The sequence below is a fragment of the Leopardus geoffroyi genome, chromosome B4 (genome assembly GCF_018350155.1).
Source record: "Leopardus geoffroyi isolate Oge1 chromosome B4, O.geoffroyi_Oge1_pat1.0, whole genome shotgun sequence".
NCBI classification, from domain to species: Eukaryota; Metazoa; Chordata; class Mammalia; order Carnivora; family Felidae; genus Leopardus; species Leopardus geoffroyi.
Genome location: NC_059341.1, coordinates 58,840,559 through 58,853,004, shown reverse-complemented (window position 1 = coordinate 58,853,004; position 12,446 = coordinate 58,840,559). Strand labels below are relative to the sequence as shown.

The window sequence follows — 12,446 nt, the reverse complement described above, 5'->3', positions numbered from 1 at the left end:
CTGGAGCTATGAGTGACGGGAGCCCCAGAATCCTACAGGTACATCTGAGATCATGAGAACGTTGTTGTCCAGAGGATTTCAATGATGACTCAGTATGCATGGAGCTGGGCTCAGACGCATAGGATAATGCTCAACTCGGTGTACTCTTTCGTGCAATTAAAAATATTTATCTTTCTACTTAAGTGAAATCTGTCTCCTAGTAACTTCGAAATTCTCATCTCTGGAGCAACAGAAATGAAGAAAAAAAAAATACCTTTTTAACCCTGAGCTACATAGTAACATATCACTTATTTGACAATCCTTACTCTTTGAAATATAGCCAAGAACCAGAAAACAGGCCCAAATCTTTTGAACCAAAATAGATGTTGATATGCCTGCCCTTTATTCATGTGGCAACTCCTCACACTTCCACTCATGCAGTAGGCTCTGGATTTATCTATAAATCTCACAAGCTCTGACTGTGTTCTCAGCCCACAGATGATTAAAAACAAATGAGGGTAGGAAGCTCTGCTAGATGGAGACATATTAATAGCTGCCACTTTTTTTTTCTTTCTTTTCTTTCTTTTTTTTTTTTTATATCACTAACAGCCAGGAAAATTAACAGCAAATATTCTGGTGTCCAAAACACATGTGAATCTGGTGCTTATTTTAAAGGCTAACAGTTTTATATCTCAATAGCCTGAAGAAATTCTGAACCATGAAAATAATGTTAATATATGTGAAAAGTACATAACCTATAAAATTATTTTTTCTAGGAAAAAAGGCTTGAAAAAATAAGTAAAATTCTATTTTGTAAGACTTTTTTTGGTAAAAATTACTTATTTTGCAACTAAGCTGGACACAATGTTACTGGGCCCACCAGGAGGAAATTATCTTTTTAAAAATTTCTAACACACTTAAGTAGTAAAATTATTTAATTTTTAATACTTAAAACTCCAGTAAAGATTCAATTTTAGAAAATTCTCTGTGTTAACTCTATTCATAAATAAAGCCCTATACTTCTCCAGACCTACATCTAAGCAAGAGCAACCAAACCTTTTAGAAGTGGCCAATATTATGTCTCTGAAGGTAATATATCTCCAAAACACTGTCTCTGGATTTTCCAATTAAGCTTGTGTTTCACGAGAAATAATGAGCTAGTAGAAGGCTGCCTAAATTGCCCATCTGCTTTCCCACCAGGCAATCTTGGGTTTTAGGAATAGTCCATCTCAAGACATTTAAATTGTAAACCTTATTTCAACAGATGTTTTGTGAAATGCGTAGCAAGTATTTCCATATGTTTTATAAGGCAAAACATGTTGCCTTTATGACCCTAATTTGCATTCACCTTTGCATTCTTTTTTATGTGTTTGGAGTTGGATCTGCCATGTCTCTAGGACATTTAGATTTCACATGGAAGCAAATAAAACAATGGCCACTGTATCCCCTGCTGTTGCCATCTGTGATATAGGATGGGACCAGGTGTCTCCGATACTTTGCCTCTGAAGAAGCTGAGACAAAACAACTTTCCAAATGACTATGCAATGAGGCTTTCGGGCAAAGGCCCTGCAATTAATTGGCCGTTGCTAATTTAAAGCCATAGAATTAGAGCTATAATAATGTTAGCTATCAGTGATGGTTGATATTTAAGGAGTATGGACTCTTGTAACACAATATATGTGTCACCTCATGTTCTATAAAAGCATGTATTAAAAAACATCAAATTTCATTGAAAACCACAGACAAGGAGAAAATAATTTACAACACATATATCTGTCAAAGGACTTGTCTCCAAAATATGTCAAGAAATCCTCTAACTTGAAAACAAAAGGACAAATGTCCTAATTTGCAAATGGGCAAAAGACTTTGATATGTCACAGCCAATCAGCACAAAAATGAAAATCACAAGATACACAGGAGAGTGGCAAAAAACAAAAAGACTGATACCATCACACGTTGATGTTGTAGAGCACCTGGAACTCCCAGACACTGCTGGTGAGAGTGTGAAATGTTACTGACCCTATGGAAAACTGGCAGTTTCTTAAAAAGCTAGTTACAGCTACACTACGACCTAACAACTCTGCTCATAGATAGATCTTTCTCCTAAGTTAAAGAAAAACATACGTCCCTACAAAGACCTATACACAGATATTTATAGCAGCTTACTCCATAACACCCCCAAACTGCAAATAACTTAGATGTCCAATAATAGGAGGAAAGATAATCAAATTGTAGAACATTCATATAAAGAAATATGGTTCAGTCATGAAAATGGCATACCACTGAGAAACAAAATAGTAAGATAACTATTATGTTGACAGTAAGAAGACAGACACGGACAAGAGTACATACTTAATATCTCAATTCTGGAAGCTAAACTAACCCATCGGGGATAAAAATCAGATCAGAGGCTGATTCTGGGCACCTGGGTGGCTCAGTCGGTTAAGCATCCAACTCTTGATTTCAGCTCAGGTTATCATCCCATGGTTTGATTGGTGGGATCGACCCCCATGTATGTCTTTCCGCTGACAGCACGGTGGCTTCTTGGGATTCTCTCTCTCCCTCTCCCCCCCCACCCCGTACCTCCCCTGCTTTCAGACACACTCTCTCTTTCAAAATAAATAAAAACTTAAAAGCAAGAAAGATCAGAGGCTGATCCCCGTAGTGGAGGAGGTGGGAGAAAGACAGTAACTGGAAAGTAGCACAAGGGAACTTTCTGGGGTTATAGAAGTTCTGTGTTTCGATGTGCATTTGGCAAACTGGTTAAACACTACACTTAAGATCTGAACATTTCAGGATAGGTTAATTGTGCATCAAAAAATGAACATAAAAATTGTAAGACCAAAAATAACTGAGTTTATGAGATAAACACAGTTCGGGAGAGATCACTAAAAACGCACATGTACCACTGTAACCAGAGCACTGACCAACACAATTATAAACTATTAGTGCTTTGGGAGAAAATTTGGATCACTGAGACATGCATCTTAAGATGACTGACTAAAGGCTGCCTCACAGGATAATAGAAACGTACAATAACAAAAGCATGGAGAGCTGGCGACATTCAAATGGGATAGTGCTGGTGGGGTGCTAAGAAAATGCAGATGGAAGTAGAACTCTCAGGCAGCAGGACTGCTAAAGAGAACACAGGAGGGACTACAGTCTGCCACAAGCCAGAGCTCTGCAAGGCTGGGTGCACCTCTCTGGGGAGGGAGGCCCAGGTGCAGACCCTTGATTTTAATTTTCTTAAAGTAAAGCTGAAAGGGCTCCTGCTGCCTGTCAGCAGCCAAAGCCAAATGCTTCTTCCTTCCCTGTCAAAGGTTACAATTCCATGCCTACCAACCCAGATCCTATTCCCAGGAAAAGCATGAATGAAACGACATAACTTCCATATTATGCTCACATGTCATTATCCATTTGCCAATGGTGAATGAGGTAATGCACGTGGGAGAAACGTGCTCTATCAGAACAGACTCTGCCAGGTATGACCAAGCACTAGCTCGTGTTTTGCATGTGTTATTTATAAACTACTGCATTTTCTGGAAGAGGATACGGAGACTCAGAGAGGTAAAGTGATTTGCCCAACATTATCCAGTTTCTCATTTGTAGATTTAGAATCAGAATGTAGGTTTGACTTCAAATACCGTGCTCTTAATCATTATGCTATACTGCCTCCTAGGTTATTTCATCCATTTCTGCATCCTACATTTGGGAAAATTTAGTCCCCCATCCCATCAGAGCTGTTGAGCAAGCTTTTTCTGACTTTGGGTTTTTCCCTCGGTTCTCAGCTCAACACCTATCTTTAAGTGTCTGAATCACGTGAACCCTTCTTTCTTGTCTCATTTCCCTCTTGTGTACTAGCGGCTCAAGACAAGTGGCCCTCATCTTGCATCCATCCCCAAAGCCAGATGGCTCTTATCTGTCCCATACCTCATGCCGTTCATGCTAGGAACGGCAAGTCAGAAGAGAGTTTCCAGTGAGATCATCTAGGTGAAAGCCTTCTCTAAACTATAAAGTTAATAGAGACACTATGTTCAAATAAGGAATTTATGATATACAGGAGCTTCTCGGGTTCTCTTACCAAGGAAATATTTATAATGTCTAAAGGAAATTAATTCCCTCATCATTGATTACATCAGGGACTCAATGAAGATTTCATGTGGGACAGGGGCAAGAAGAGGATGAACAGCAAAGAGGTGATAGTTTGGATTAGATCAAGTGGTCTATGTTTTGTGTACATTAGAATCACTCTAATGTGTTGGGTAAATACCCTAGATCTAAGAAGCCTTTTTATTCCCTTTTCAAAACAAAAATCCATTTATACATCTAGAATGGCCTTTGTTAACAAGATACTTAGAGACATATGTAGGTAAGAAGCAAAAGAAAGAAAATATGTAAGGAACCATTCCAGAAACTTAGCAGTGATAATGGCATATTTCATGAAGGAAAACATGTACACTAAGAAATAAGTCCCGCCCTGGTGGCAGCTGAAAGCTTGAATATTACTTATTCAATAGTAAGTTCAGGACTTCTAATCAAATGTCATAAACAACTTCCTAGTTTCAGTTTATGAACACTGTCATTGACCTTAACAATTTGGACAAAATAACTGAATCTGCACCCAATTTGCTAATGAACCATTCTTAGATACAACAGAAAGTAATTGCCTTAAACACTTAATAAATGTATTAAGCTAACCAGAAAGTTTCAGAAGAGCTAAATGGATTTGAATATTTTTGTTTTCTGACTCAGAATTCAAAAGTCTGACTCAGAATTCAAACAGCATGTGGTGGCAGTGGTAATGGTGGAATGTGCCAGGATGTGTTTATGTGATAACTGTCCTACCTCGCTGACATTTATTCACAGTCTATCTGGAAAATCTGCTGTACAGAACATCTCAAAAATATGAGCTACCTAAATTTCCCTCTTGTTGCAAGGTTGATTTTAAAGGGCATTGTTAGAAAAATCCTCATAAGTAAATGGTCTTCAGGGTAAAATCTTGATATGTAAGCCTTCTATGGGCAGCAAAAGATACAATCAAGTACAAGAAGTTCAAAAAGCCAGGCAGGTTGTGAGAAACTCAAGATAGAAAGGAAACATCCACTCCACTTTATTCAGCCAGAAAAACAAAACAAAACAAAACAAAAACACATGCCTGCGACTCAGGGTAGCTTTCATATTCTGTTTTTAATAATGTTTAGACCAATAAACTGGGGAAGACAAGAGCAAGTTCATAATATCAAGAAGGTATATTTTGGAATGTTTAAAAAGTTGACTCTTCCAACAAGGTACTATAAGGAAATCAAGGTGGGGGGAGTTGGAGGAGGAGATAAATTCTTATTTTTATAAAACAGTGGGTATAATGCTGATTTAATCAAAGATAAATATAACTGAAGCAAAAGATTAGTCCTCTAAGCACAGTGTCTAAAGCAAAAATACCATAAGCCAAATTTGGAATGCTTTGTTATTCACGTCTCAACATGAACACTTCTAATCACAAGGGAACCTTCTCCAATTCCTTCTGAGCAATCATAAAATAATATATAGATTATATATAGATTAAAGCCACACACTGTCTGATGGAGTAAAGTAAACTGATAGTTAGAATTACTGAAAACCAGCAAGGTCTGCAAGGTTTAAAAATTATAATAAAATATTGAATAATTACTGTTATGTTAGAACTAGCCAAGTCCTTTAAACTTTTAAACAGCTTTCTCAGAGAGCAATAGAAAGGCTACAAAACAAACAAACCCAAGACTGAAAATCTCCATCTCTATTTCACCTGAAGCTTATAATTCATTTGTTTGTCACCCAAACCAATAACTGTCTCTAAAAAGAATATTTAGCTGGCCAGATAGAACAAAAAGCTAGCCAATAAGGGCAATTGTCTGATAAATGCTCAAATAAGTAAGCTTTATTTTTACCAAATTATCTTTCTAGAATAAAATAAGCTTATGAATAATCTGCCAACTGTCATTTGACAATTGTCTCTTCAACTAAGTCCTTAGTAAACATTTATCTACTTTTAGGTAATACAGAAAAATACTGAATATTCTAATTTTTTAAAGCAAAATATATATGTAAAGAACACATTAAAATTTAAAAAGCATTTTCATATATTTAATATTTGGATACACTGAATTCGTAAGTATTTTGCCCCCTAAGATAACTACTTAAAAGAAAAGAGAGAGGCAGGTCCTTTTCTACCATGTCTTGAGTACAAGTGAGCTAATAAAATCAGAGCAGAATATGTAAGCTATTTGCGATTTCAAATATCCCATGCATACAAGATTTTTTTCCTTGTTTACTTTTACAGATATTGAGAACTTTAATTTTTAAAGAAATAGCAGTCAGGGCCAAATCTAGCTCATAATAAAAGATCTGAAAGGGAAAGTTAATCGTTAAATCAATCTACTTAGTCACTAGGCAAGCCTCTCTGGAAGCCCACAACTCTGCCTTCTGGAACCATTTGGTTGTCATAAATGCAATAATAATACAGCGGCTGTAATCTACAAAAATGGATGTAGCCCTTTTTCTCAGGTGGACTGAATTGGGACATAACAAATATTTGCTACTCACTTTTCAATTTTCTTGTCTTCCACTCAAGTGTCTGGCAAGTATTCACTAACTCAGTATTTATAGTCTGAAGATTCCGTTGTTCCGAAATTGCGTCCTCTAATTTATGCAGCAAAGACCTAGCTTTGTCACTGGCTGAGTGGGCTGCCCGATCTCGATCCTCGATCTGGACACGTACAGTTAATGCTGGATTTTAGCAGGGTGGCCAGGAAAGAAAGCAATTGAGTGCTCACTGTTACTATGCACACGAAACTGAAAATGTGCTTTTCTTCTCAGGGAAGTGATAAGCCTCTACTGAACTTCTGCAATTCTGTGTTTGCATGGGCTTTGTATGCCTGAGCTATTTCTTCAGCGGTAAAAGTCCTGATATGTCAAGCTGCCTCTTTCTGCAAAGATGCCTCTTTTCATCAGTAGGCTGTTGACACCGCCTCTTTTACAACTCCCCGTTACTTCCTCTGCTCGCTGCTGGTCGCCAGGGACTGAACTTCGCAGTTCCTCTTTGTTTTTTTGGGTTTTTTTTTTTTTTTTTCTGTTCCTCCTCTGTTTTTTACTTCATGGTTTCAAAGACATCTGAGGAAACTTCCCTTTGAATATAAAGTGGTCAAAGGCCACCCTACCTGCTCTTCTCCGTCCTCCAGCCATGGGCTGGTTCCGTGGACCTTCTTCCTAAGGTCAGCTTCCGGGTTGACAGCATCTTCTTGCAGTTGTTCAAGGGCTTCTAGTTGTTTCTGCCTGGAGTTAAAAAAAAAAAAAAAGGTCCAAACCACAAGCTGTCAGTGACATTTCAACTAAGAGTCACCCCTGGGAAGTTGTGACAAATTGAGACTTAATATACTTCCTCAGAGATCAGAGGAAAAAGTGAAAGTATTTACATACATATATAAATGCTTGACAGAGAATTTTAACCAAAGCAATCATATCGATCAGTTGGCCTGATACCCCTACTTTACAGATAAGGGTATTTGATCTCCTATTTTACACTGGAATATTCAGTTTCCCACAAACTACATTCATAGTAGTTAGTATCAGTCACCAATTGCTTAGATGGTGGCACAATGAGATCACTGTAAGAGGTGGAATATTTACACATCATAGCTAGCCTTTTTTTTTTTTTTTTCTGAAAAAAAGAGAGAAAAGAAAAAGAAGGAAAAAGAAACAAAAAAGAAAAGAAATAAGAGCTTTGTTTCATGATCTTGGCCTTTTCTAAGAGTTGCCCATCATGGTAAATCTTGAGTATAGGAAGGGCTGCTCCCAAGCACAGATGAAACACTAGATGTTAGTATTTCCAGGTGAAGTCTTGTCTTTTCTGAAAACTTGACCCCTCTCCCTTTCTTCCTCACTCCAAATCTCTTAGTGTTATTATGTTACCTCTCTTTTGGATCCAACCCTAATCCTCCAAATACATTAAAATGCACCTGCTCTCAGTTAGCTGGTATTATTTAAACCATGTTATGTATCAATATGTCCATGACTATCTGGAAACAACTGAATAAGGACCTTAGCTCAAAGGGATAATAAACTCTGGGAGCTTCAAAGCAGTGAGGAAAGCACTATCAGGTTTAGGCCTTTTGCATGCCTCTCAAACGTTAACAGAGTCAGACTCTCATTGTATATTTACATAAATCTATCCCTAATTACAAGAAGAATCACATGAGACACCAGGATGGTTGCATAGAATGCTTACCATCATGGTAAACTAGCAAATAAAGCTCTAAAGAAAAATAAGAACTACCTAAACAAACAATATATTGAGCTTTATTTAATACCTTATAGTTAGTGTTTCCTTTTGCAAATTGTGGCAAAAATATTAAATATGAGATCTATCCCCTTAACACATTTTTAAGTGTATAATATTGTTAACTATAGGCACAGTGTGGTATAGCAGATCGCTAGAAATTACTTGTCTTGCTAACTGAAGCTTTATATCCATTACATTGCAACTCTCCATTTCCCCTTCCTCTAGTCCCTGGAAACCACCATTCAACTTTCTGCTTCTATGAGTTTGACTATTGTAAATACCTCATAGAAGTGTAATCATGACATTTGTCCTTCTGTGACTGGTTAATTTCACTTAGCATATTGTCCTCAAGATTTATCCATTTGTCGGGGCGCCTGGGTGGCGCAGTCGGTTAAGCGTCCGACTTCAGCCAGGTCACGATCTCGCGGTCCGTGAGTTCGAGCCCCGCGTCGGGCTCTGGGCTGATGGCTCGGACCCTGGGGCCTGTTTCCGATTCTGTGTCTCCCTCTCTCTCTGCCCCTCCCCCGTTCATGCTCTGTCTCTCTCTGTCCCAAAAATAAATAAACGTTGAAAAAAAAAATTAAAAAAAAAAAAAAAAGATTTATCCATTTGTCACATATGACAAAATTTCCTTCTTTTTAAAGACTGAATAATATTCCATTTTACACACACACACACACACACATACGTATATATTTTATTTACCATGGATATTTAGGTTGTTTCTACATCTTGATTACCATGAATAATGCTGCAATAAACATGGGTATGTAAATATCTCTTCAAGATTTTGCTTTGAATTCTTTTGAACATATACCCAGAAGCGGGAATGCTGGATCATATGGTAGTTCTATTTTTAATTTTTTGAGAAACTCCATACTGTTTTCCATAGCAGTTGCCCTCTTTTACATTTCTACCAACAGAGTTTTAATGCTCTACATCTTTGCCTACATTTGGTATCTTTTTGTGTTTTTTGGTTTTTAATAATAGCCTTCCCTAACAGGTATGATTCATTCATCATTGTGAAAGACTCATTGTGGGTTTTATTTGCATTTCCCTGATGCGAGTGATGTTGATCACCTTCTCATATACCTTTTGGTCAACTGTAGGTCTTCTTTGGAAAAATGTCTATTCAAGTCCTTTGCTATTTTTAAATTGGGTTATTTTGTTGTTGTTACTGAGTTGTAGTAGCTCTTCATGTATCTTGAATACCCTTATCAGATATATGGTTTACAAAAATTTTCTTTCATTCATAGGTTACCTTTTCTCTGTTAATTCCTTTGTTGTTCAGAAGCTGTTTAGTCTGATGTAGATCCACTTATCTAGCTTTACTTGCCTTACTTCTGCTTTTGATGTCATAGCCAAGGCCAATGTCATGAAGATTTCCCCCCAAGTTTTATTCTAGGAGTTTTACAGTTTTAGGTCATATATTTAAGTCTTTAATCCATATTGAGTTGATTTTTGTATGTGGTATGTAGCAAGGTTCACCTTCATTCTTTTTGCATGTGAATATCCAGTTTTCCCAACACCATTTGTTGAAAGGACTATCCTTTCTCCACTGTGTATTGTTGACACCCTAGTCAAAGATGACTTGGCCATTTACACATGGCCATATTATTTCTGGGCACTCTATTCTGTTCTACTCTCTTTAGGCTAGTACCATACTTTTTGAATTACCATAGCTTTGAAATAGATACCTTAAAATAAGGAAGTGTGATACCTCCAGCTTTAGGTTTCTTTCTCAAGATCGTTTTGGCTATTCAAGATCCTTTGTGGTTCCATATGAATATCAGAATTATTTTTTCTATTACTGTAGAAAATACGATTAGGATTTTGATTGGTATTGCACTGAATCTGTGTATCACTTTGGGTAATATGGACCTTTTGACATTATTAAGTCTTCTAATCTATGAATACAGATGTCTTCACTTATTTGTACCTTCTTTAATTTCTTTCAGCAATGTTTTATAGTTTCACCTCCTTATTAAATTCATTGCTATTTTATTCTTTGGATACTGTTTTAAATGAGATTGTTTTTCCAACTTCCTTTTTAGATAGTTCATTGTTAGTGTATAGAAATGCATCTGATTTTTATATGTTAATTTTGTATGTATGCTGGAACTTTGCTGTATTTATTTTTGAGAGAGAGGCTGAGAGAAAGGGAGACAGAGATTCAAAGCAGACTCTGCACTATTAGTGCAGAGCCTGACACAGGGCTCAAACTCACGAACCGCGAGATCGTGACCTGAGCTGAAGGTCAGACCCTCAACTGACTAAGCCAACTGAGCCAAAGGTGCCCTATGTATAAGATCATGTCTGCAAATACAGATGATTTTACTGCTTCCTTTCCAGCGTGGATGCCTTTTGTTTCTTTTTCTTGCTTAATTGTTCTGGCTAAGGACTTCTAGGAGTATTTTTCTTAGTAGTAGTGAGAGTGGACATGCTTGCCTTGGTTCTGATCTTAGAGAAAAAGCTTTTAGTCTTTCGAGTATGGTATTCGCTGTGTGCTTTTCATTTATGGCCTTTATTATGCTGAGTAGTTTCTATTTCTAGTATTTTGAACATTTTTATCATGAAAAAGTTAGATCTTGCCAAATGTTTTTCTTCATCATTTCAGATGACCATGTGATATATATCTTTCATTCTGTTAATGGAGTATATCACATTAATTTATTTGTGTATGTTGAACCATCCTTATATCCCAGGGATAAATCTTACATGGCCATCGTGTATTATTGTTTTTGATACCATATTGAAGTTGATTGCTAGTATTTTGTTGCACCTATACTCATCAGGAATATTGACCTGTAGTTTTCTTTGCTTGTAGTATCTTTGGTTTTGGTGTCAGCAAAAAATTGACCTCACTAAAAGAATGGGGAAGTGGTTTCTCCTCTATGATTTTTTGAAAGTTTCAAAAGACACTATCTGGTCCTGATCTTTGTTGGGTTTTTGAATACTGCTTCAATCTCCTTAGCATTTTTTGCTCTGTTCAGATTATCTTTTTCTTACTGACTCAGGCTTGCTAGGTTATATGTTCCTAAACATCCATTTCTTCAAGCTTATCCAATTATTGGTGTATGACTGCTTGCTCATAATGGTCTTTTATGATCCTTCCACCTGCCCCCACACTGTAGCATCAGTTGTAATATCTCCTCTTTTGTTTCTTATTTTAATCTACTCTTTTTCTTAGTCTAGCTATAGGTTCGTCAATTATATCTTCAAAAAACACAACTCGGGGGTGCCTGGGTGGCTCAGTCGGTTGGGCATCCAACTTTGGCTCAGGTCACGATCTCGCGGTCTGTGAGTTCGAGCCCCGCATCAGGCTCTGGGCTGATGGCTCAGAGCCTGGAGCCTGCTTCGGATTCTGTGTCTCCCCCTCTCTCTGCCCCTTCCCCGTTCATGCTCTGTCTCTGTATCTCAAAAATGAATAAACGTTAAAAACAATTTTTTTTTAAATAAAAAAGTAAAAAAACACAACTCAGACTTTCAGGAAATATGGGAGAAGAGGAGGATCCTAGGCTCACCTAATCCCACAGATATGCCCAGATAACACACACATCAGTGTAAATAAGCCATAAAGTGACCCAAACACTGAAAGAATAGACTTTGCACAACTAAATGTAGAAAAGAGGCCACAATGAAGAGGGTAGGAAGGGCAGAGACATGGTCAGGAGCCAAAATGACTCATGGGACTGTCTTTTGGAAGGAAGGATGCCACTGGCATAGAGAGGGGAGAGAAGGAGACCCCACACCAAGCATCTCAGGCATGGGGGAGCCACAGTGGGAAGATGAATTCCCATAACATTGGGCTTTGAAAACCAGAGGGGCCTAATAGTCCCACCAAGATACAGCATAGAAGCAGCAGTTTGAAATATATCCGGGGTATATGGGAGGGAGAGTTATTCACTTATCTCAGAGCAGGTGCTGGAGGGGCAGGGATCTTTGGAAGAGTTCTCCAAGAACTGCTCTGACTACAGTCCTTACCCACCAATGACAGCTTCTCATTGGACACCAAAGGTAGAGAACCTTGAAGTTTGGTGCTACTACAGGTCTGGCAAAGTCCTGGTCTGGGACAAATCCAGCCCAGGTGGTCCCAGACTGGCCCATTAACAACACAAATACCAAACTATGACCACAACAGGCAAGGAGAGCC

The 12,446-nt window shown here is 37.8% G+C and overlaps 1 protein-coding gene across 2 annotated transcripts in view; it reads right to left on the bottom strand.

The window, feature by feature from the left end:
• Positions 1 to 12,446, bottom strand: part of IRAG2 (inositol 1,4,5-triphosphate receptor associated 2) — a 142,430-nt gene that overhangs the window by 51,170 nt on the left and 78,814 nt on the right. Inside the window, exons 17-18 of one of the 2 annotated variants that reach the window (XM_045465457.1) lie at positions 7,173 to 7,287; positions 6,559 to 6,721 (exon numbers count right to left, since the gene is read on the bottom strand). In XM_045465457.1, the coding sequence (XP_045321413.1) occupies positions 6,559 to 6,721; positions 7,173 to 7,287 (278 nt within the window). Of the gene's footprint in view, positions 1 to 6,558; positions 6,748 to 7,172; positions 7,288 to 12,446 lie in introns of those variants that run through there. The other variant, XM_045465454.1, reaches the window with a different exon arrangement.